A 26975-nucleotide genomic window follows, 5' to 3' on the forward strand; every position below is an offset into this window, starting at 1 on the left:
CCAAAAATACCATCTTTTGTTCCAAACATAGAAAACAAAAACAACTTTCGAATTTCCGCAATATTGTAAAAATCGTTAACAATACCGATTGTAGGAACTATCATAATCTAATTTTATTTACAAAAAGTATTGTCAACCCAGAAAACCAGCCCAGAAATTTTTGATTTGAGTGTATATACTTCTCATATACACTTTTCTTATAACTTGGATATAAATGTCGCGTATAATATTGCAATCATTGATGAACAAAATACATGGTTTGCTGCATTGGCTGACAACAAAGACAAACAAACAGCCACAAGCACCCACCACAACATAAGGAATAATTAAACACCATAACAAACTCCGGTATAACACCAAACCTCAAAGCACAATGAAGATAGAAGAATGAAACAAAACAGAAACAAATAAAAACAAGAGTCTCATTGTTTGGTATACATACACACAAAAACAAAGATAAAGGCATCATCTCATACAAACAAAACTCACCATAATTGTTTTTTTTTTCAACACGGCATCGAATAGCGAGAGAAGAGAAAAAATTGTAGAAGAAAAGAGAGAACTATTGTCCAGTTGACAAAAACTATTTTTGGATTTAACAATATCTTTACAATACATATTTTGCTCTTCGAATATTGTTGGATCAATCATATTTTTTTCTCTGCGTGTACTTTATAGGGTCGGAAATGTATATTTCAATGCGTTACAAACAGAAAAACAAACTTAATATACCCTCCATAATATGATTTAGGGTATAAAAATACCTATTATTTTTCAACTTTGTTTACATAACTTTGTAATGGGTTACCCGGATCGTGTGGCTTCCAGATTTTTGCTGATTTCCTTACCTTCCGCACAAACGTTCATACATTCTGCCTTAAGTCCATGTTGAGACTTTTCGCGGAAAAATTTAAAGATTATTTCGATTGGTTTTTCGGTTCTTAGTGGCCTTACCAAAAATTCTTGACATGTTTTAGTATAGTCCTCGTATAATAGTATCTGTCTATTTCACGTATTCTGAACCCAGCAAAATTTGAAGGAAGGGGTTCAATGCGATGACGTTATTTCATGGTACCTTTTGCATTGTTTCAAACAAAGTCGTGAAAGATCCGATCGTTTTATCAGCATTTGAACCCATTCCATCGATCAAATAGAGATGAATTTTTGTGTTTTTATTTATACAATTTTTACTAAATATATAAGATTAATTATTTACAATAGGCTTGATGTTGTCGGAGACTCGATATCACAATCATCGTTATCAAAGTTCTTGTCGTAATGATAATGTCATTGCAAAGGGGTGGAAATGGCATGCCAAAGAATTGGTGAAAATGACATGTCAAAGCATTGGTGTAAATGTCATGCTTTGAATCCAAAAATGAACAGCATCTTTTGGGGTCCACGCTCATATAAAATGCATCGATGAAGATGCTAAAAAAATTACATGCCAGCTCACTTGCATCCATGATTGAATGGCATCTTTGGCATCGAACATTTTACTGGGGAAGTTTTTATCAACGTTTTCGGATTAAAACTGCTAATATTTATTTCAACACTAATGTTATTAAATTATCTTAAAAGACTATTTTTGTGAGTACAATATATTATATTTTATCTTATTTTTATAACAAACTTAATATCTCAGCTTCCTCTCCATCATAAAATTTGAATAAGTTGACATATAAATAACCCTTAATTTCCATACAAACAATGTTCAATCGCCTATATGATGACTTCAAATAATGTAAAAGTTAAGCATTTTTTGCATCTTCAAGGCTTCCGCTTTAACGCTTCGGTGCGTAATGGGTGCGGTTTGTGTGATTTCCATTCATGGTATTCTAAATATTTTTGGATATTTTGTTGTTGTATATTTTTTTCTATTTCGTCGCTTAATCTTAAATAAATATTTGCTCAATTTTTGTATTTTTTCTTACTCTCCGGTAGGTAGTAGTATTTGTTTAACAAAAAAAAGAGCCTAACTACATTTTTGTTTTTGTACTTTTTTGTTGTTGTGGCTGTCTTGCTTCTGAACTTCTCAATTAACACGAGTCAAATTGTCGCTAATTACACAAGTTGGTGTTTTTTTATTAAAGGCAAATGTCCGTCTGTCTGTCAAGCATTTTGATGAAACACAAAAAAGAAAAATTTGATCTTCACCCTCTCCCATTATTTTATTTGTTTTATTTATTTATTTTTTTTTTTTTGTAATTGTTTATCATGTTATCGCAGTTTTTAGTATTTTAATGAATTGTACATTTGTTTGTGTGAAATAAAAAAAAAAAAAACATTTGTTATAGCATGTGTTTATCCGCATCAATGAATTAGTTTGGAAATTAAATATTATTACCTATTTTGAAAATGAGATCTTTGGACTTTTTTTAACTACAGGAACGTAATTCTGACACCCAATTTAATATGGTTAACAAAGTAATCTGATAATGTAATCTTAGCGTCCATTTCATCTTTGTTTAGACGGTAATTTTCCCATGCATTAAGTGCTATGGGAAAATGATTCACTGGTTATGGCGAATAAATTACACAGGTGTTTACATTGACAGATAACGGAATCAAGTTCATGCTTATGTAATGTAAATACCTGTATGTTGCAAATACTTAGGTACATAGTTCTCAAATTGCAGTTCACTGTTTATGCTCTAAGTTATCTTCAGTATTTTTCAGAGTATTAATGTTATTCGAATTTTTTAAAATTACATTTGTCATTCCGTTTGTAAGACATCGAAATATTCTTGATCAGCATAAAAATCTAGATCGATATAACCATGTCCTTCCATTTATCTGTTGAAATCAAGATACAGCTCACAATATTTAAGATAGAGCTGTATAATTTGGTGTAGAAATTTCCATTACTCCCAGGATGTTTGGTATTGGAAATGGCCCATATCGGTCGACTTATAGCATCGGTCGACTTATAGTATTTTGAAAGTTTCAGCGTAATTATCAAACCGAAATGGATAAAATTTGGTATTTAGTCTTCGATGGGGGTATAAAACATATAAAATTATCAGTATAGTTCGACGTTTTCATATAGAACCCCAGTTTTTGATATTTTTAAGGTTGTGGCTGTAATATCCAACCGAAATGGCTAAAATTTTTAATTTCGTCTTCGTTGGGGGTATAGAACTTTCCACTTAAAAATTGTCGGTGTTGGCCCATGTCTGCATATAGCCACCACAGAAGGGTATCTCCCGATGTTCGGTATTTCCCAGAAAAAATCGGATCCGGTATTCATTATGTAACCCATTACAAAGTAATGTAAACAAAAAAACTACTTATATGACTCATTACTAAGTAATGAGTACGGTGTTTTCATCGTACTCGATTTCTCGATTTGTGATTAAACCACACTTTTCACGATTTTTCTGTCAAAGTAAAAATGGAAGCCAACTAAATGAGAATCAGCTCACCAATGTATAACTTTTCAAAAATTGATCTGCGTATACCATTAAATGATGGTAACATTTTGATTTATGCTAACGAGGGTATATAGACTTTCATTCGGGCAAAATGTGCCTCATCGAAATAATGGTTTTAGACCCCAAGTATGTTTGGACGAAATCCGTTTCAGACAGTTTGGAGTCGATGTAGCAATGTCCGTCCGTCTGTCTATCTGGCTGGCTGGTGCGCACGATAACTCTCGATCTGGTCAGCCGATTCGAACCAAATTTTGGGTATCGTAATATTTTGCCTAAACTTAGTTTAAGTTCGAAGATGGGCAATATCGGACTATCCTTCGGTTACCTCCCCCAAAAAAGTTCGAAATTGTTCGGAAAATTTGGCGCACGATAACTATTGAAGGGAGTAACCGATTTAGTCCATACTTTGCACACCGTCAAATTTCTACTGGATTTAATTGAGGTTCTAATCTGAACTCAATCGGTCCACTCCTTCGTGCACCTCCCACACAAAATTTCGGAAAAGTTGAGTTTAGGACCAGCTCACGAATCGCTTTGATTTTTGTTGTAACAACTTATATTCACTGCCCTCCATACGATGGTACAAGTTTGATCCGGGGCAAGTCCATACTTCCTGAGAAAATAGCCTTAAAGTTGCAAAAAACCCCTATGACACCGTGTGTAGTGGTTGGGGCGCAAGATAACTCTCGAACGGACCTACCGATTCGGTCCAAAATGTGACTTCGTAATATTTTGTGCAAACTTAGTTTAAGTTCGATGATAAGCCATATCGGTCCACTCCTTCAGGTACCTCCCCAAAAGGGTAAAAAATGGTCGGAAAAATTGTGTATTTTTAGTTAAATTCACTTCAAGGCCTGCTCTCGGATCACTTTGATTTTTGTTGAAGCAACTTGCATTCGCTGCCTCAATTACGACAGTTAAAGTTTTTTCAAGGGCAAGTCCATACTAATTGAGAAAAAAGCCCGAAAGTTGTAAAAACCCCCTATGGCACCATATGTAGTAACTGGAGAGCTCGAACTGAATACTGAATTCGTCCACGCTTTGGATATCGTAATATTTCTTAGAATATTAGACGAAATTCAAAGGTGAAAGGATACCTCACCCACAAAAGTTCGAAAATATTCGCTAAAATGGTACTCTAAATATTGTCGAAACTCAGTTAAAAAAAGCCCTATCTATTGATATCCCCGCAAATTTTTGAGCTTTAATCCTATCCATATTGTTTGAAACCCCCCGTAAATACGTAAGTTTTTTTTGGAAAAAAAAGTATTTCAATCCACACAGGCTGTCGGGAATGTCGACTGATACTTTTTTACTTCTTCAATTTGTAGTGGCCATGAAATAACTGTTATTCTAGTGCTTACATAATAACTAGTTATTCAGTACATCATGCCCTTGTTAAAATAATGGGTTAGTAGGGGCTTTTGTAAGAAGTTAGGGCTACCAAAAATCCCTTACAAGCATTTTTCCAAACTGTTAGTATCCAGTAGTAGCGAAATCGACGAAGATACCACAGATCCAATCCCAGAAGATGGTATTGTTTATATACCACCCGGCCAAGATGGGGTAAAGTCAGCAATAAACCGGTTGAAGAATAATAAAGCAGCAGGAGCTAATGGCCTACCAGCCGAGCTGTTTAAAACCGGAGGCGACACGCTGATAATGTGTATGCATCAGCTAGTTTGCTAAATATGGCAGGAAGAACGCGTACCCGACGATTGGAACCTGAGCATTCTGTGTCCCGTCCATAAGAAAGGAGATAAGACTTTATGCTCCAACTATAGGGGCATACGTCTTCTCCCTATCGCCTACAAGATAGTATCAGGGATATTGTGCGAACGACTAAAGCCCATGGTCAACGAAATAATTGGACCATATCAATGCGGCTTTAGACCTGGCAAGTCCACCATTGACCAGATATTTACCCTGCGGCAAATCCTGTAGAAGACCCAAGAGATGCAGATCGACACCTACCACCTTTTTGTCGTTTATAAAGCAGCCTTCGACAGCCCACTGCGTTCTAAGGTATTCCAAGCCATGTCTGAATTTGGTATCCCCGCAAAGCTCATCCGGCTTTGTAAAATGACTTTAACTGACACGAGGTCCTCAGTTAAAATAGGAAAGAACCTTTCCGAAGAGTTTGGTACCAAAAGAGGTTTCAGACATGGAGACAGTCTTACGTGTGATCTCTTCAACATCCTGCTAGAAAAGGTTATACGAGAGGCAAACGTCAAAAGAATTGGCACAATCTACACCAATAGTCACATGTTACTTGCTTATGCTGATGATATTGACATTATGGGCCGATCAGTAAAAGAAGTAACTGATGCATTTAAGAAGGTCGAAGGAAAATCTGCTAAAGTGGGTTATAAGACCAAGTTGATGTTATTGACGCGCAGTGTCGCCATAGAACTCTGACTTAATGTGGAAGTTGGTACCTGTAATTTTGAGGTAGTTAAAGGCTTCGTCTACCTCGGCACAGCCAAAAATTCAACAAACAACATCAGTTGTGAATAAGAAGAATGTTTCCGAAGCCGGAGTATAAGGCAGTGTAAGGTGTGTTTGAGAGAAAAATTCTTCGAAAGGTATACGGGCCAATTTGCGTTGACGGCGAATATCGGCGTCTTGTAAAGCACAAGTTGTATCGACTATTCAACTACAGCGTGATACAACGATTGCGTCTGTTTGACCATGTCATAAGAATGAGCATCCAATTTAAAAGGAGTACAAATACGGACGTCATGGTAGTACACGCAGAACTTGAATGCCAAGGGTTCGATTACGTAAAGAAGTTGAAGACGAAATCAACTAGTCTTTGCCGACAGAATTGTGTGCGAATTGAAACTTTTTTCCCTAAAAAATTTTCACAATTTTGGACGTATGAACTTGGCGGTAAAAATATTGAAACAAACCCATTAAACTATGTTTGGACAAAATATTATGAGATCCAAAGTTTGGACCAAATCGGTTGCACCATTTATGAGCTATCGCGCGTACCATGTTAGCGAATGTTTAGTGAGGGAGGTACCGGAAGGAGTGGACCGATAAATATCAGCTTCGAAGTTTTTCTAAGATTTTCAGAAATATCGTATAGCTATATGATAAGTGTGGACCAACCCAGTATCCAGTTCCAAAGTTGTCGTGTGCACAAGCCACTACATATGGTGGCCGTAGAGGGTTTTTTTTTTAAAGATTTTGGCCATTTTATGAGTAAGTATGGACTTGCCCCGTAAAAGAACTTGTATCCTCGTAATGGGGGCAGCGAATATAAATTGTTGCAAAAAAAAAAAAAAAAACAAAGCGATTCAGGAGAAGGTATTCAACTGCACTTTATACACCGATATAGTCCATATTCGAACCTGATCTATGTCTCGCAGAAATATTACGATGTCCAAAGTATGGACCTTACTGTCTTCGAGAGTTATCGTGCTCACCATTTTAGCGAAAAGTTTTGAATTTTTGGAGTGAACCGTTATGACTCATCTTCGAACATAACTTAATATAATTGTTCCACAAACATCCCAGACGGGAAAACGGAGACTTCTCTCATATCAGTGAGTGCCACCCGATTCATATTAGCTCAATGATATGGGACCTACAGTTTATCGCCGAGTCCGAATGGCGTATCCTAAGACACCACTTGTAGAGAAGTTTTACATGGCTGAAATACTCAGGAAATGTCGCCAATATTACTGAGGGAGAATCGAGCCCACGACCATTTGCGTGCAAGGCGGGTGTGCATACCATTACACCACGGTGGCAATAACTCGTGATATTTTAGGATAAATCCACATTTTGTATTAAGTTAAAGTTCAGATGCGCCAACCTATTTAGAATCATAACAAGTAAAAAGTCGTTAAGTTCGGCTTGGCCGAACTTTTTATACCCTCCTCCATAAAACAGTCTTAATTAAAATGTAATAATAAGGGTCCTTTCACAATTTTAGGTGGACAATGGATAGACCTGCCTCCCACTATTGCTTAAATGTGAACACAAATGTTGGGGCAGAGATAATTCCTTTTGGAGATGAAAGCCCTTGGTGTGTGTAAATTAAAAACCTCGAAGGACAGATGCGCCGTGAGTCGAACTTCCGCCTTATGGCGTGATAAAGTTTTTGCAAGAGACCCTGTAAATTTTAAATTTTTTGGCGAAAAGTTTTATTGCTGCAGGGCACTTCAAGAGTCAAATTGAGGGTAGTTTCATCAAGACAATGTAGACCCTCAGAAATGGATCCATGTTGACGAATTTTACTGAAGAAATTTCGTGACCACTGAAAATTCCCGAAAATCGGGAGGTACAGTTATATGGGGGGATATACCAAAACATGGACCAATATTGACGATTATTTTTGAATAGATAAACTTGTAGCTAAAATTCTCAAAACACCGATCATTACAGCTAGTTCGGTTAAAAATTGCAGCTAAAATTCTCAAAATACAGAAAATCGGGAGATACCGTTATATGGGGGCTATACCAAAACATGGACCTGTGTTGACGATGTTTCGTTGGAGATGTTTTATGACCTCTGAGAACTTCAAATGTCAAATTACAGCTATTTCGGTTAAAGACTATAGCTAAACTTCTCAAAATACCGAAAATCGGGAGGTACCGTTATATGGGGGCTATACCAAAACATGGACCTATGTTTACGATGTTTGGTGGGGATGTTTCATGACCACTGAGAACCTCAAATGGCAAATTACAGCTAGTTCGGTTAAAAATTGTAACTAAAATGCTCAAAATACCGAAAATCGGGAGGTACCGTTATATGGGGGCTATACCAAAACATGGACCTATGTTGACGATGTTTGGTGGAGATGTTTCATGACCACTGAGATCCTCAAATGTCAAATTGCAGATTGTTCGGTTACAAATTGTGGCTAAAATTCTCAAAATACCGAAAATCGGGAGGTACCGTTATTTGGGGGCTATACCAAAACATGGACCTGTGTTGACGATGCTTGGTGGAGATATTTCATGACCCCTGAGAACCTCAAATGTCAAATTGCAGATTGTTCGGTTACAAATTGTGGCTAAACTTCTCAAAATACCGAAAATCGGGAGGTACCGTTATATGGGGGCTATACCAAAACATGGACCTATGCCCATATCCTTTGGGATATAAGTTTATTGATCACTAGGAACCCTATATTCCAAATTATAGCTAATTCGGTCTGCAAATGTGGCGAAGAACGTCAAAATACCTCAAATCCGGAGGTACCGTTATATGGGGGCTATACCAAAGAGTGGACCGATATAGTCCATCTTCGAACTTGACCTGTCTATGGAAAAAAGACCCACTTGTGCAATTTCAGCACTCTATCTCAATTATTGTGGACGCTAGAGTGATTACAACAGACGGACGGACGGACATTGCTAGATCGTCTTAGAATTTTATCCTGATCAAGAATATATATACTTTATAGGGTCGCAAATGATTAGTTCGATGTGTTACAAACGGAATGACAAACTTAATATACCCTCCATACTATGGTGGAGGGTATAATAAAGGTAAAGGATGCTTTACCAACTTTTGCGATATCTCCGTTGTTTGACCACCTAACCCAACCTACTTTGCAACAATGTATGGGATATCTTACATTCTTTCGTTCCTTTTGGAATACGCCTACTGCAAGCGGAGATATTCGCATATGAATAAAACGTTGAATGTTCTCCATATAAGGTTTCTGCCGATTCCGACCCCGTAATATTATTTGGCCATCACCAACATCAGTGAACTTCTTTCCCTCCGGTACCCCCATCAACACTCAAAATTTGGTGACGTGGGTTTTATTTGCGACTATTGTGATATTTTAGAAAGGTGATATTTTCTAATTTTGGGGAAAAAACGCTTTGGAAAAAAAACGCTAACTTTTTCTCTAAATAAGATTTTTTCCTATTTTGAAATATTATCCGACCATCACCAAAATTAAGAGGCTTCTTCCTCTGCGGGATCCCCAATAACCCCCAATAACCCCCAATAACCCCCAACATTTCGCGACAATCCGATCAAAATTGCAGACTTTGCTTTTGGAAAGTCGCCAACCAAAGCTGTGATATTCGTCATTATAACTTAAATCGCAAAAATGAAAAGTTGGGTTCTATTAGCGGCAATTGCGATATTTTCTTTGTTTGACCACCTACGACAACCTCCTTTACATCGTTAGAAAGGTGACATTTTCTACTTTCATTAGCAGGTTTATGAAAGCTGAGATATTTTCTTTGGAAAAAAACGTTGACCTTTTCTCCAAATAAGTTTTTCGCCCATTCCGACACCTAAATGTTATCCGACCCTCACCAAAATCATCAACACCCAAAATTTGGTGACGATCCGATCAAAATTGGACCCTCTAGCGTGATTACAAGGTTTAGATGGACAGACGGACACACATAGCCAGATCGACCATTATTTCGATGCGTTACAAACTGTTTGGCCAAAGCCAACTTATAATACCCTGCTCACATAGTGGTGTAGGGTATAAAAATGGTATTACAATACAATATTTGTATACATACACTGTCGTATGAGGTCTCAGTAACATAATAATCTGATAAAAAAATCGCCGTTAAATGGCCAACAATCTTAATTTAGAACAGTTTGAAGATTTTTGATGATTTTTCCAAATTAAATTGACAGTTTTACGACTTTTATGTCGATTTTCGGCCAAAAACTGTTTGCATATTTTTGATATGACGCCAAATATCGAAAAATTTACCCTTAAAACGCCTAGATCCAAAATTTGAGTCCAATCGGATAAGAAATAAAAAACATGCAAAAATCCGATGTCTACAGATTAGTAAGCTCGGTCATGTTAAGACTTATTTAAGCTCACAATTTTAAAAGTTTTAGGGAGTAATTAGAAGTGCGGCCCGACGTGATCTATCTTCGAATTAATTGCGATTACTACCTATGAGAGTGGGCACCACTAAAGAAAGTAAACCGACGGACATAACTAAATTGATTTCAAATTTCTTCAAAATAATATTACGACATTCACAAGAAGGTAACTTTCTTTCAGAGTTTCCTATATTCGAATTTGATTTTATCTTATATGGGGTCCAACATATTTAAAATAAGCATATGTTTCAACATTAATTAAAAAATCTAACATCACCCACAAAACAGTGATTAACATGTTTTAATGAAAATAAAATAATTAAATGGTTACGTATGTATTTTTTATAACGGATTTTTTTTAATGATGCACTTTATCCATTTGTGTTTCAACCAATTCAATTGGTTAACATTGTTTTCATATCGCTGCAAGATTGATTTATTCGAATTGTTTTAATATCTCTCTTGTTGAATGAATGTCTATTAAATGCTGTAATTAATTTATAATGGTTCAGTGGGTCATTCATTCACTGTGTTGGCCTTCGAATTGAGGCTGCAGCTTTAGGGGTCGATGAATGACTGCTTTCACTACTGCCTTTGCAGTAATTATTCGAAGAGAAAAAACCGACGATGGTGGGGTTACTAATGTCGTTAACATTAATTAAGATTTTTTATTACTATTTCAAAAAAAAAAAAGAAAAACATAAAATGCAGTAGCAACAGCTCATCTACATGGGTGGAGCGGGGCAATATATTGCCAATTATCTTAACAACTACTTTCAATATCTATGTATTGACACTCAAATTAAAACTTATAACTATTTGCTGTCAATTTCGATTTGAGTGGTGTTTGTTGCTTTTTTTCTGTTAGTTGTGTTTTGTGGCGATTATTACGTCTGGAATGTTAGGAGTCTCTTGTCATGCCGCCACTAATGTGATGTAATCCATCCAGTCAGTCTCCTCACATTTAAGCTTCAGTCATAGCCATTGAGACTTAACGTCAAATGCGTCTTTATTGTCATTAGTTATTTGCTATTTATTTAAATTTGCATTTGTTTTTTTTTTGTTTTGTTGATGGTGAGATGAGAAAATGACAACGACAAGAGGGACGTATGAGAACTGAAGAATGAATGAATATTTTGTTTAACTGGGAAGGTGAATGAAATTTTAAATAATAAGGTGAACAATTAAGAGAACTCCAGCTGCCTATTAACTGATTAACAAGACTTTGATAAGAAGACTTATAATAGCAAGATGTGGAACAATATTAGCAGAAATAATACGTATTTAGTGCTGAAAATAACCTTTTGTATCTTAGCTTCTGTTTCAAATTTAAAATATATTTGACATTACAAGCGTCTTTAAGAGGCATTCTATATAGTGCATAGTTGTCATCCATAATACGCAGGGGGGGAAGCTCCAACAGCTTTCCAGTGAATAATTGTAAAATACATTTTATTCCTACTTTCATGGAAGCTATACACCAATTCAAATGCTTTCTCTTCAACATGATGGCTACTTAAAACAAATTTCAAGATTTCTATGTCAATGTCCACATCTTGCCATTATTACTCATCTCTGATTGCAGTATTTGCCATAGTATGACGAGTGTTTGTTGCTGTTGTTGTTTTTGTGTAGATGAGAAAATTTGTGGACGCATGCTAAATTGCAATTGTTTTCAAATTTCTGACAAATTAAATAACAAAAGCCACTCTATCAAACAAACTATTTGCATAAATTTACCAACAACAACCATGTGAAATGGGTTAGCGTGAGGTCACTTCTGGGAAAAAATTACAATGTTTTTGGAGTGTAAAATTTAGGAAATGAGTTAAAATATTACTGAACTAATATTTTGTTTTTGGCAAAGCGAAACAATAATAAATATTTCAAAATAAAAATGCATAGTTCACAGATCCATGAAAATTAAGAAGTTGCTGAGATCACAAGGTTTTTAGTGAAAAAAAAAAACATTAAACAAGCTTTATTAACTAGTAATAAAAATACACATTAGGCTATAATAATAAGGTAAGGAAAGAATAAAAAAGAACCACGATTTGGCAACATTTTTCTATATTTTATCAAAATGTCTGTTCAATACAAAGACATAAATACAACAAGATAAGACATTTTTTTGCTATCATTCTTCAGTGAATGGCTTTTGAATTTAACATAATGTTATATTACGATATGGTGATATAACATTTTTTTCTATTATACATTTTTACGTATTTAACCGAATTTACCGATCCAATTAACATAGAATTATTCTTGAATAGATCCTTGAATTCATAAATTTCGTTTCTGATACCATTACATGAAATGTTCCTCCTTGGTTGCGACTTTGAATTAACTGCAACCTGTTAAGGGTAATGTTTCTATACAAAGTTTCGTAAACATTTTTTTGTTGCATGCATTTTGTCTTGTCTTAGTTGTATTTATGTCTTTGTTCAATAGTTATATCCAAATCTGATTTGATTTCAATATACATAATTCGGCAAACATTTTCCAATACCAAATTCCGTCATACATTTCAAATTTCTTCAAAATAGGACATACATAGCGATGTTGGTGCAACAAATACCTAAAATCGATCGAAAATATATTCGTAATTCGAGGACTCTTTCCAAATTTTATCAAAATTGAACAGAATTTGCGAAATCGACCAAAAATGTCCAAATCTGAACCGATTGTCACCAAAAGCAATATCGTTCTTCCAGTGGCTGAATATGACAATAAATGCGAATCGGACAATAAATGCGAACTGCACGTTGCGAATGGTCGGGCAGACGTTCCGTTTGCATGGTACATACAAATGCTCAAAACCATAATACCCCCTACAACAATGTGTGCAGGTTATAAAAAATGAAAAATGGGATGAATTACTTGACTATTGGTATTTCTCCGTTGTTTGACCACACACGCCAACCTACTTTACATCATTATTAAGGTGTTATTTTCTTCTTATATGTATTGGCTTTGCTTTTGGAATATCCCTACAAGAAGCGGAGATATTCACATAAGAATAAAACGTAGATTTTTTTCTCCATATAATTTTTTCCCATTCCGACCCCTGAATATTATCCGACTTATGTTAGTCAATAGGCTTCATAGCCACAATTAGTATGTTAAAATACAGTTTTGAAAACCACACCGCTCGTACAGTGATTGCAGTTTGATGAATTGGAAAATCACAGAAGGTCTCCCAGACCTTGTTCGGATGCCTCAGTGAGATCATGAAGGAACGATCGTGCCAGATCTTTAAGTCCTCATTGCATTCGTGCAGGGCAGGAACAAAGGAGGTGCTCAACACTTTCATCAATTACCGCAGCGGTCGTTATGTGGTAGATTTAAGCACTTTACATGGTTACCAATAGCCAAGTGAACTTCAATTTTGGTTGATTAGTTCGGTGTTATTATTAGGCCATGTAGATTTTGATATTTGATATTTTTCGTGTTTGTCCCATCTGATCTCTGCCAGTGATAAATAGTATATAAAGATATCCCCTTTAACTACTATGGGTGTTGCGACTGACGTCTTTGGGAGTTCGTTAGAGGCGGATCCTGCTCAGGCTAGTTCGTTTGCTTTATCGTTACCAACAAGTCCCTCATGACCATGGATTCAAGTAAGAACTACTCTTGTCTGACGTCCTAATTTAGGAAGTTCTTTTTTACATTCTTCCTTTATGGCCAGTATTTCCGCCTCAAAAACAGTGCAGTCCTCAGGTAGCTGTGGAATGTAGATATTCTTGCTTCGAGAAGACACCAGTAGTGCGATTCTCTAACTCATTTTTTGTGTTACCGACAAAAGTCGGGAAAATTAAAATGCTTCTAAATTCGTTAACTACCGATGTTTTTCGGTAATTTAGCGACGAACAAAAAGTAGTCGGTTAGTACTATCGACCACCCTCTTCGAACTTCGAAACAACCTCCTCTGGACCTCCGACCAACCTCCTCCGAACTTTGGAACAACATCCTCTATACCTCCGAACTTCGGAACAACCTCCTCTGGCACCGACCACCCACCGCACTTCGGCACAACCTCCTCTGGAACTCCAACCATCCTCCTCCGAACTTCGGAACAACCTCCTCTGGAACCCCAACCACCCTTTTCCGAACTTCGGAAAATAATAAACAATTAATTAATTTTTCCTACTCGATTTTACTCTTCAAGTAAACTCGTACTCTATTACGATCATTTTCACTCCCACTCGCTTTTTTCTTGCAAAACTCGTACTCTTTAAGTACTCGTACTCGCAAACACAAGTCTGAAATATACTCCGCGAGTGACGAGTAAAAATAGAGTATACTCGATTTATTTTTCCTACCCGCGCGAGTACTCCCGCTCGAACTCGCTCGAATTTCACTTGCGAGTAGAATTCGAGCGAGTATTGCGGAGCTCTGCCCTCGGCATTTATGCTAACGAGGGTATATACACTTTCATACGGGCAAATGTGCCTCATCGCAATAATGGTTTTAGACTCCAAGTATGTTTGGACGAAATCCGTTTCAGACAATTTAGAGTTGATTAAGTCAGGTCCGTCCGCATGTCTGGAGCGCACGATAACTCTCGAACGGATCTGCCGATTCTGTCCAACATTTGGCCTTCGTAATATTTTGTCCAAACTTAGTTTAAGTTCGAAGATAAGTTATATCGGTCCACTCCTTCCGGTACGTCCCCTACAAAAGTTCGAAAATGTTCGGAAAATTTGTGCGCACGATAGGTTTTGGGGGAGTAACCGGTTTGGTCCATACTTGACACATCGTGAAATTTCTACCGGACTTAGATGAGTTTCCAATATGGACTCAATCGGTCCACAACTTCGGGTACCACCCAGCAAAAATTTGGTAAGCACATGTCATTACTTGATGCATTACCGAGTAATGAGTTCTCATTACACTCCGCATTATCAGGTAGTGCATATATAATGGTTTACACATAACTACTTACTTCCTGACTTACTTAGGAATAAGTACGGTGGCACAGAGCTAGTGTGCCCGACTACAAATCCTAGGTTTGTGTGTTCAAAGGTCACCGTCGGCATAGGAGTTTTTTGAAATTTTGCCTGTAAGTGCTAAGATCATGGAGTTTTTTTGTTGACAAAATTACTATTTGTACGAGTGGCCTAGTGTGTAGTGTGTTTGGATAGAAATCAGAAGTTCATGTGTTCGACACCAGCAGGGAGCGGAATAAAAGGAAAAGAAGAAATAAAAACAAAAAATAATTGGAGTGTTGATTTTGAATATAATTTTTTCACCACAATTGTTCTAAAAATAGAACATGCGCTTTTTAGCTTTTTTGACTACTGGTAAGTGGTTAAATATGTACTTAAACAACACATTTAAGGAGGTACTTCCTTCCTATGACATCCCCATGTAAAAGTAATGACTTTTACGGTCAATCAGTAAATAGTTACAACTGCAAAAATTTACTGAATAAAGTCATTATTTGGTAATGACTTTTTTTGCTGGGCACCCACACAAAATTTCGAAAATGTTCAGTTTAGCACCAGTTCTCGAATTGCTTTGATTTTTGTTGTAACAACTTGTATTCACTGCCCCCCATACGACGGTACAAGTTTCATAAGGCGCAAACCCATACTTCCTGACAAAATAGCGTGAAAGTTGTAAAAAAAACACCTAGGACACCGTGTGACGTTGTTGGAGCGCAATATAACTCTCGAACGGATCTGCCGATTCAGTCCAAACGTAATATTTTGTCCAAACTTAGTGTAAGTTCGAAGATAAGCCATATCGGTACCTCTCCTTCAGGTACCTCCCCGACAAATGTTCAAAAATGTACGGAAAAATTGTGCACATTGAAGGTAGTGACCGATTTGGTCCATACTTTACACATCCTTATATATCTACCAGATATTGATTTTGTTCGAATTTGGACTATATTTGTCAACTCCTTCGGGTACCTCCCACACAAAATTTCGGATAAGATTTTAAGGTGCCACCGTGGTGCAAAGGTATGCATGCCCGCCTTGCTCGTAAAGGATCGGGGGTTCGATTCCCCGGCCAGGCAACATCAACTATTTTTCAACTGTGGCAAAATACCCCTCAGTAATGTTTGCGACATTTCCTGAGTTTTTCGGCTTTGAAAAACTTCTCCACAAGTGGTGTCTTAAGACACGCCGTTTGGACTCGGCGATAAACAGTAGGTCCCATATCATTGAGTTAAATATGAATCGGGGTGCACTCATTGATATGGGAGAAGTCTCCCTTGTCCCGTATGGGATGTTGTGGAACAATGTTTTTTGTTTTTGTTCACTTTAAGACCTGCTCTCGAATCACTTTGATTTTTGTTTTTCAGGGGCAAGTAATTACTTCCTGAGAAAATAGCCCGAAAGTTGTAAAAATCCCTAGGGCACCATGTGTAGTGGCTGGAGCTCACTATTCGAAGGGTACTAAAAAACATTCTGGCCTAGGCAACACGCAGTGTACGCAGCATCTCCTGGCGACCTTTTTTCTTGATATGCTGCAATTAAATGAAGTCATTGGATCCCCAGTCAGAGCTGTACCACACATGACCCATCAATTCCACGTTTTGCCCGGTCAAACAGGCGCTGGTTTGAATCGATGTGTGAGAGCTCGCATTGTCAGGATGCAGAACGATTCGTCTTCTCTTGTTAGTTTGTCGAATTTCTCAGGAGACTTCAGGCAAACAAATTGTAGTGTAATGCTCAGAATTAACCGTCTTACATTTCTCAAGCCGTATAGTCGCCACACGGTCACTTTTGCCGAAGAAACAGGCGACCATTTGCTTCGAAGTTTTTCTTCCATGAACAACTTTCGTTGGATTTGGCTTGTTTTCGAAGACTAAAACGGTCGATTCCTGTTTTGTTTCGGGGTCCTAAGCATAGATCCAAGATTCGTCTATGACGATCTTACAAATATCGTTTAAAGCATAGCGATTGTTTTTGTCCACAATTCCTTTGCACAAGTCCACAAGAGCCTTTTTTGAGCGATTGACCAATTTTGCTGGATCTAACGACAAAAATCTATTTCTGCGGCCAGGTGTTTATGCAATATCAAATGTTAGATAGTGGAATAAATGCCCAAGGATGCCTCTATCTCACGGTATATAACATGGCGATCTAGCATTATCCGTTCAATTTTTTTCTGGCACAACGGCCGATTTTGGGCGACCACCACGACCTCCGTTTGTTTGCGAGGTTCGGCCATGATTGAATCCATTTAACCAGTTTTTCATAGTGCTATAGGGTGTCCCTCTACCGACATACAAAGATTTAATTTGATCGATGCACTCTTACCGTGATAATCCACGTCGAAAGTTGTGAAACATTATAGGACGAAAATGTTTACAAGAGTGATGTTTTCAAGTCACTGTAAAAAACAAAACACATGGTCGTATGTTAAACTGTCCTTAGTACGTTTAGGCTAAAAACTGTCTAACTTTCCAAAAAAAATGTGAAATGACGCCTGGCGACACTGCGTGTTGCCTTGGCCAGAAGGATTTTAGTACCCTTCTTAGCACTCGCACTGGTCAACCGATTTGGCCGGAAATTTGGCCATCGACATATTTTGTCCAAACTTAGTTTCAGTTCGAAGCAGAGCTCCGAATACTCGCTCGAAATCCACTCGCGAGTGAAACTCTTCTCGAATTCGATTGAGGGGGAAAACTGGCCCCCTCCCCAACACCAAACAAAAACTTATCCAATCCCCAAATAAACTTGCTCCATAACCAAAAATATTGCACCCAAAAAAATTACCACCTCCCCCCAAATTTTCACTCGCGAGTGAATCGTAGCTAGTGTTCGAAGATGGGCAATACCGGTCCACAAATTCCCGTACTTCCCATCAAAATTCAAAAAATTTCACTAATATGGTATGCACGAGACAATTTCTTGAACGGGGTAACCGATTTAGTCCAAACTTTGGAATTTAACTTCAAAAAATGGCCCATATTGGTCCCCTCACTAAGGTAATTTCCCTGCAAAATGTTAGGAAGTTCTATAGCAAAGATTTCGGGAGTCATATCTTTTTCGATAGGCATCGCATCCTCCACTTTCATAATGAGCTATATCGGTCCATTCCTTCAAGTACCTCCTCCCAAACACTTTTGTACTTTAAACCTAATCAAAAAGGACCATAAAATTCTGAAAAGACCCGTAGATGAAAGTTTCAATTCAGATAGGCTGAGGGTGTATCTCTGACGGCAAAGTCGACTTTTTACTTTGTTTTTTTTTTACATACATACTTACTTGTTTTTTACATAGATACTTGGGCTACCGACAAAGGCGTTTTTACTTGTTATCGTTTTGAACAGGTAGTTCTTGCGGAAAGAAAAATATTTTTACTGAATTTTTGTTACATGTATTTCTGTATAAAACTTTATAATGATATTGTTTTAATTTCAGGTTACAGGTGGTGGTAGTGGATTAGGTCGAGAAATTGCTCTGGAATTGGCCCGCAAAGGCTGTAAACTTGCTGTTGTTGATGTTAATTCTAAAGGATGTTACGAAACAGTCGATATGATTACGAAAATTCCTCACAGTGTGGCCAAAGCCTATAAGGTAAGTACAAGTGACTGCTATTGTTAAAAACACCTAAGGAAAAATACAGTTTGCAAGTGCTGTCGCAATTCTCTATAACTAAGGTTTCTATAACTAATTGTTTTATAAAACAAAAATATTTGTCTGAAAATTCACACAAAATAACCTCTTTATAACAAATTACCTTTACATACTACGTTGTAAAGGTAATTTGTTCTTCGTCTTCGACATCTACGTTATAGAGAATTTCTATTGTACTTGCAAAATATGTGTGTCCTTTGCATATCCATAGCTATTTCAAAAATATATTTTGATTTGGCATTCCAATTAAATTACCCTTTGTCCTTTAAACATAATCCCCTTTTAATTATTGAAACATTTGTTCTGTTTTCTTGTGCTTTGCTGCTATTCTCCTGCCCAGACTGATGTTTCATCACCGCGTGAACTGCAATTGATGGCCATAAAAATTGAAAAGGAATTGGGACCGGTGGACATTCTAGTTAACAATGCCTCATTGATGCCAATGACATCGACACCACAATTGAAGAGTGACGAAATCGAAAAAATCATCACCGTTAATTTGGGTTCTTACATTATGGTACGTGATTTTTATGGCATTTCATTTGCATAAGAATGAGCGTGAGGAGGCGCACCTGTGCCTGCTGTTCGTCAGTAAAATGATGGTAGTTCCAATTAATAATGAGATGTTTTTTTGTCTTTTTGTTATATTTATTTTATGTCTGCCTGCATGTTTTTCTTTGGTTGGCTTCTTTCGTTTGTTGCTGGCCATAACAGACTACCAAGGAATTCTTACCAAAAATGGTACAACGTCAATCTGGTCATGTGGTTGCAGTAGCGGCTTTGTCTGGTAAGTAATTGCAATGTAAATTCAGATTTCATTGTCTTAAATGAGAAGGTATTGACGTCCAGCATTGTGGTATTATAATAATGGTTTTATCCGGCATAAGCTGTGGTAATGATTCATTTGATTGAGGTATTGGTTGCTACTGTTGTAAGCGAGAAAATGAAAGATTTATATTTAGCAATGCATCGTGAAAGGGGTAGGTAGGAGGTTTAATAAAAAACCTAATGTGTATTTTATAAAATGGGTACCAACATATTTGGCCCCAAAAACATCAAATAAACCGTCACTTCAAGATTATATTATTAACACGAATGCCAACCTGAATTAGACACATTCTTGTCTTATAATGGAGAAACTGAGAAAATAAATGTACTAATGAAATAAGAATGGACAAAGTAAAGTTAAAGTAAACAAACGCATAGCAGTGGGAAAGATTTGGTATTGTTTGCAAGTGAAGTTGCTCGAGTTTAGGTAGTGCCAAAGAAATTCTCGATCAGAGTGTTTCTTTGCGCACGTATCTATTTGAGCGAGCAATTGACACTTGTGTATAAAAAGTTTCTTGTTGAAAAACAAGAAACAAGGGAACTGATGAAGATCTGTTGCGAGATCTGAAACTATAGTCTTCCCTGCCTTACCCCTTGGTAAACAACGCCAATTTTTTTCACTAATACATTAAAGTTGTTTTAATAAATGAAAACAACGACTATGGGATTAAGCCTGACTATTTTGAATAAACAAAATATTATTTTTGGTTGTTAGACACATTATTGATTTTTTACTCTTGCTCTGTTCCTTTACGTACCCGAGGTTACCATTTCATACCATTTTTAACCTGTAAAGCGTTCCTTTAATTTAGAATGCATACGATTTATATGAGAGCAGTTTTACCATTTTTTGCCACTGTTACCAAAGGAAAGGAACAGACCATCTGTTTAAACAAGTAAAAAAGTATCAGTCGGCTTGCCGACAGAGATATACCCTCAGCCTGTGTATATTGAAACAATTTTTTTTTTCCCAAAAAACGCATTTATTTAGGGAGTTTAAAAAATTTTGGGCGTTTGAACTGACAAAAATGTTGATTAGGATTAGAAATCAAAAGTTTTGCGGAGGAGATACTAAAAAGAATGGATTTCCAGCCACTACATATGGTACCATAGGGGTTTTTTACAACTTCAGGGATGTTTGCTCAAGAAGTATGGACTTGCCCCTGAAACAACTTTTACCATCGCAATTTAGGCAGCGAATGCAAGTTGCTTCAACAAAAATCAAAGTGATTCGAAAGCAGGCCTTAAAGTGAACATGTATCCGAAATTTTGTGTGGGAGGTACCGGATGGAGTGGACAAATATAGTCCAAATTTAAACCTGATCTATATCTGGTAGATATATTAGGATGTCTAAAGTATGGTCCAATTCGGCCACTCTCTTCAAGAGTTATCGTACGCACAATTTTTCCGAACATTTTTTAACTTTTGTGGGGGAGGTACCTGAAGGAGTGGACCGATATGGCTTATCTTCGAACTTAAACTATGTTTGGACAAAATATTACTAAGGCCAAACTTTGGATCGAATCGGCAGACCTGTTCGAGAGTTATTTTGCCCTCCAACCTAATCACACGGTGTCATAGGGGTTTTTTGCAACTTTCAGGCTATTTTCTCAGGAAGTATGGACTTGCCCCTGATGAAACTTATACCGCCGTATGGAGGGCAGTGAATACTAGTTGCTAAAGCAAAAATCAAAGCGATTCGAGAGATGGCCCTAAACTGAACTTTTCCAAAATTTTGTGTGGGAGGTACCCGACGGAGTGGACCGATTGAGTCCATATTAAAACCTGATCTAAGTCTGGTACACGCTCCACGATGGGCAAAGTATGGACCAAATCGGTTACACCCTTCAAGAGTTATCGTGCGTACAAATTTTCCGAACATTTTCGAACTTTTGTGGGGGAGGTACCGGAAGGAGTGGACCGATATAGCTCATCTTCGAACTTAAATTTGAACCGAATCGGTTCATCCCTTCGAGAGTTATCGTGCGCTCCAGCCAGCCAGACAGACGGACGGACATTGCTCAATCGACTCCAAATTGTCTGAAACACATTTCGTCCAAACATACTTGGGGTCTAAAACCATTATTTCGATGAGGCACATTTTGCCCGTATGAAAGTGTATATACCCTTCATAGCCTAAAGGCTGAGGGTATAAAAAATGTATTGGTACGGAATTAGGTTTAACTAATCCCCATGTAGATGTTGTTTTATTTCTCGATACGATTTGTACCATATAAAACTGGTTTCGTTTTAGATTACGATTCTACAAAGATTTATTAACTTTATTACACTTATATCCACAACCGACTTTAAATACTGAGCACACAGCTTGCCTCTAGTAAGCACGTAGCATTATCTTTCTTTACGTCTTCTTTATCCGACTGTTCAGTTTGCCGTATCTATCACAACTGACTCACTGCCTCAAAATTTCCTGGTATCCCCAATCGCTTCTCGTTACCGACACTTCTAGATGGATGATCTGGTAACGTCTTGACTACCATCAATTTAAGAGTGCGACAAACACACCCAGCAAAATGTTTGCCTCCAAAGAGGCAGTTAAATGATATGTACAAGTGATCTGGAAGTGCATCAAATTATGCATTTTCACTCATGATTTTTACAAGAGCGTGACTAACCCTTTGGCACTGCATTTTAACTGACCCTCTGGCACTGCATTTTAACTGACCCTTTGGTATTGCATTTTAACTAACCCTTTGGGGTAGAATAGGAGGCAGTCCAAAGCACGTGTTTTGATACAGGCATTCTGCGGAAATTGTACAAGCCATTACAAAATATCCCAGAACAAATAAAATGCATTTATTATTTGTGTAAAACAAAAATATTAAGAACATTATTACATTAACACAAATTATGAAAATTCTCCTTGAATTCAATCGTGTTTCCTCCGCTCTCCATTTAATCCAAGCTGAACTGTTTTTGGTTCAGCTGCTAAATGGGTTGTCTTCCCATCACCAGTTAAGATTTCGACATGTACTCTAACAGCACTCCATCACGACTCCGTTTGGACTGCATCCGGATGCTGTTAAATTGTGAGGAATTGGAGTGCCTTTTTCACGACTCCGCTGAACTGCATCCGGATGTTGTTAATATGTGACAAGTGGATGTGATTCTTTGGATTGCATTCAAATGCGGTTAAAATGTGAGGACTGGAGTGCCTTTTTCACGACTCCGTTTGAACTGCATCAAAACATGCCGTGACAGAACTAGTCCACATTGCACTACTTCCAATTTATTTTGCTGGGCACCGTCGTACAACTCGCACTAAGCGAACAACAATACACACACATACAAGGGCGAGAGGGCGACAAACATTAGAGAATCAAAAGAACAGCAATGACGTCACAACCATCAAAACAAACATGAAAGGGTACAACAAAAACAATAGAAAACTAAGCGATAATTACTTGATTGTAAACAGAAGCACATGAATAACATGGAAGTAACCTGAAGGATTGAGAAATTTCTATATAGCAGATGTTTTTGTATACATAATAAAATAACTACTTACTTACTTAGCTGGCCCATTACAGAACATTTGTTCTATAAGCCGAACCAAGAAAATATATCCAATTCTCTCTGTTTGTTGCTTCCCTTTCTGGAATACCACGCCTTTTCATCTCCTCATGCACTTGTTTGCTCCATCTAAGCTTAGGCCTGCCAATTTTGCGTGCACCGTCATGTGGGACGTATTTATACGGCTTTTTTGCGGGTTCATCATCGCTCATTCCTCGACTCATACCTGTAGAACCCAATAAAAGCTCGAAAAATCTACTTTTTTGGAACAATAGATATAGACCACAGTATGTACACTAGGCCGGGGCGATTTGTATGGAAGGAAAAAAGTGTTATCGGGCGCCTGGAGATTCTGATTCTTGGGATTGTACTGAGCAAAAAAGTCAACTAGACCATATGTCTACGGTGAAAATCGAGCCCCCGGATTTTGACTTGAAGTTTTTTTTCAAGGATTTTTGGATATTTTGGCATATAACAACCAAACCACTAAGATTTTCGATCCAACACAAAGACAACAATTGTAGCCAAGACAATAATAAAGAACTCTCTAGTACATCGCAAAAGCATTGGAACGCTCCTTCAGGTAGTTATGGCCTCGAGAAGGTGCACATTTTTCGGAAAATATCGATAAACGACACTGTGCTACAAAATGGAACTCAAAGTCAGTGGGTGGAAAATTTCTTTTGGAGATGAAAGCCCTTGGTGAGTGTACTGAGAACCCAAAAGGAAATTTTCACCATAGGTCAAGTTTCCGAGATATTGCGTGATTAATGGTTTAATTTTGGCCCCTTAATTTGTGATCAAATAGCTTTATATCTCTCTAAAGCGTTATTGTAGCTTCATTTTGACATTACATGTCTTCAGTCAAATCGAATGGTGAATCTTTTTGTAGAATATTTCATCCCTCTAACTCAATTCCTTCCATGTCCTTTTCGTCCTTTATTTTTTGAACCGTAGTAAAAGTACCACAAGGCGAGATTTTACAGCATCCAAATATTCTACAAAAATGTTGCTCAGAAGATTTTAGGTACGGTTCTCATTGATGACCAATCGATATTTCCCCGTTTTCATGGTCCTTTTTGACATTTTACTGGTTTTTGTTCAGAAAACTATGTTTTGTTTTTATGTATATTCGTTATTGGTCTGTGGTGCTTCTGAAATACTTACCATAAATAGCTTTTGTAATGACGAACACGTTAATAACAAATTTTATTGGAGGACAGATCCGGTTATCTAAATTTTTGAACCGGATTTTCTGATATTAAAACCGATTTTGGAACCGGTTTTAAGTAACCGATTAACCGAATATGTATATCATTAGAAAGCTAATAAAATGGTCAATTAAATGACAGCAAGTAGCTGATTACAACTTTGTCGGTTACGAAGCTTTCCAAAATAAATATTGAACAAAACAAAAAACATTATAGTTTTGGATAAAATGTAGGAAAAATAAGAAATAGAACATTTTATAATTTTGCGCTATGGAAAAATGAAAATGATAAGGACAGTTATTGACATGGTTCAAACTTCTGAGTTATGGCGAAATTAATTCATTCTTGATGAACTTTAAGTGCATGATATAAAAACAACATAACACAAATTCATCTCGCCATAACTCAGAAGTTTGACCTATGACATAACAGCCTTTCCAGTTTATAATATTATTTTAATCGACTTTCATCGCCAAAAAGAACCCAGTGATATTTTACATCAAAATCGGTTTAAGAACGCGGTTTTTTTGTTGTAATCAGCTACTTGCTGTCATTTGATTGACCATTTTATTAGCTTTCTAATGATATACATATTCGGTTAATCGGATACTTAAAACCGGTTCCAAAATCGGTTTTAATATCAGAATATCCGGTTCAAAAATTTAGATAACCGGATCTGTCCTCCAATGAAATTTGTTATTAACGTGTTCGTCATTACAAAAGCTATTTATGGTAAGTATTTCAGAAGCACCACAGACCAATAACGAATATACATAAAAACAAAACATAGTTTTCTGAACAAAAACCAGTAAAATGTCAAAAAGGACCATGAAAACGGGGAAATATCGATTGGTCATCAATGAGAACCGTACCTAAAATCTTCTGAGCAACATTTTTGTAGAATATTTGGATGCTGTAAAATCTCGCCTTGTGGTACTTTTACTACGGTTCAAAAAATAAAGGACGAAAAGGACATGGAAGGAATTGAGTTAGAGGGATGAAATATTCTACAAAAAGATTCACCATTCGATTTGACTGAAGACATGTAATGTCAAAATGAAGCTACAATAACGCTTTAGAGAGATATAAAGCTATTTGATCACAAATTAAGGGGCCAAAATTAAACCATTAATCACGCAATATCTCGGAAACTTGACCTATGGTGAAAATTTCCTTTTGGGTTCTCAGTACACTCACCAAGGGCTTTCATCTCCAAAAGAAATTTTCCACCCACTGACTTTGAGTTCCATTTTGTAGCACAGTGTCGTTTATCGATATTTTCCGAAAAATGTGCACCTTCTCGAGGCCATAACTACCTGAAGGAGCGTTCCAATGCTTTTGCGATGTACTAGAGAGTTCTTTATTATTGTCTTGGCTACAATTGTTGTCTTTGTGTTGGATCGAAAATCTTAGTGGTTTGGTTGTTATATGCCAAAATATCCAAAAATCCTTGAAAAAAAACTTCAAGTCAAAATCCGGGGGCTCGATTTTCACCGTAGACATATGGTCTAGTTGACTTTTTTGCTCAGTACAATCCCAAGAATCAGAAACTCCAGGCGCCCGTGATGGTGTTCAAATCGCCCCACTCTAATGTACACAACCTTAACTCGTTGTGTACTCAACAAAATCAAATGAATAATTTATCGGTAGATGAGATAGTTGAGAACTTTTCAAAGATAATAAATCAAGCTTATGTCTGTAAATCGAACAAAAAATTCTTTGAACCACAACAAAAATAGTTCGACTGGTCATGTTATCGTTCACGATCAGTTATGTGCAGAAGACTAAAACATTGTAGAAGAGTAAATTCTGAATATAGTAGAAGGCTCTACTACTCGTCAAGAAAAAGTTTCAAAAAATTGTGTGGAATTAAAAAACTACAATATTTTAATAGCAACTTGAAGATGTTAGATAAAGTAAATTGTAGCAAGGAGTGGTGGAAGTTATCTAACTCCCTAAAGTCCAAATCAAACACTTCCAGAGGTAACCTCGACTTTAAACTGTATTTTAGCTCCCTTCTAGAAAAGACAGAGCTAACTCAAGAAATATGTTGCTGTATCCCTTGTGCTGTGGACCCCTTTTTAGATTCACCTTTCGAATATTTTGCGAAACGTGATACAAAAATTGAAACCTAACAAATCTCCAGGGCAAGATGGCATCCCGTATGAGTTTTATGAACATGCTCCTAGAAGTTTTCTACAGCAACTTCTACACTTATTCAATAATATCTTTCTTAAAGAAGATATACCAAAACATTTACTGAATCCATAATGATACCACTTCATAAAAAGGGCGATATAAACATCCCAAGCAACTACAGAGGCTTATCCCATATTGACTCTTTGTGTAAAAGTTTTAACTCCATTCTTTTAAATAGAATATCAAATTGGCTTTCAACATACAATATATTAAATGAGTATCAGGCTGGTTTCAGAAAACATTATTCGACAGTTGATAATATCTTCAATCTTGTTAGCATAGTTAATCTAAACCAAGCTAAAAATACAACTACATACGCATTTTTTGTAG

At 37.0% G+C, this 26975-nt stretch overlaps 1 protein-coding gene across 1 annotated transcript in view; it reads left to right on the forward strand.

The window, feature by feature from the left end:
• LOC141389940 (estradiol 17-beta-dehydrogenase 11) overlaps positions 1-26975 on the forward strand; it is a 46710-nt gene that overhangs the window by 7086 nt on the left and 12649 nt on the right. Inside the window, exons 2-4 of the mRNA XM_073962221.1 lie at positions 18657-18812; positions 19213-19389; positions 19587-19659. Of these exons, the coding sequence (XP_073818322.1) occupies positions 18657-18812; positions 19213-19389; positions 19587-19659 (406 nt within the window). The remainder of the gene's footprint in view (positions 1-18656; positions 18813-19212; positions 19390-19586; positions 19660-26975) is intronic.

Source organism: Musca autumnalis, unplaced genomic scaffold (assembly GCF_047663935.1).
Source record: "Musca autumnalis isolate F117 unplaced genomic scaffold, ASM4766393v1 scaffold_1, whole genome shotgun sequence".
Classification (NCBI taxonomy): Eukaryota; Metazoa; Arthropoda; class Insecta; order Diptera; family Muscidae; genus Musca; species Musca autumnalis.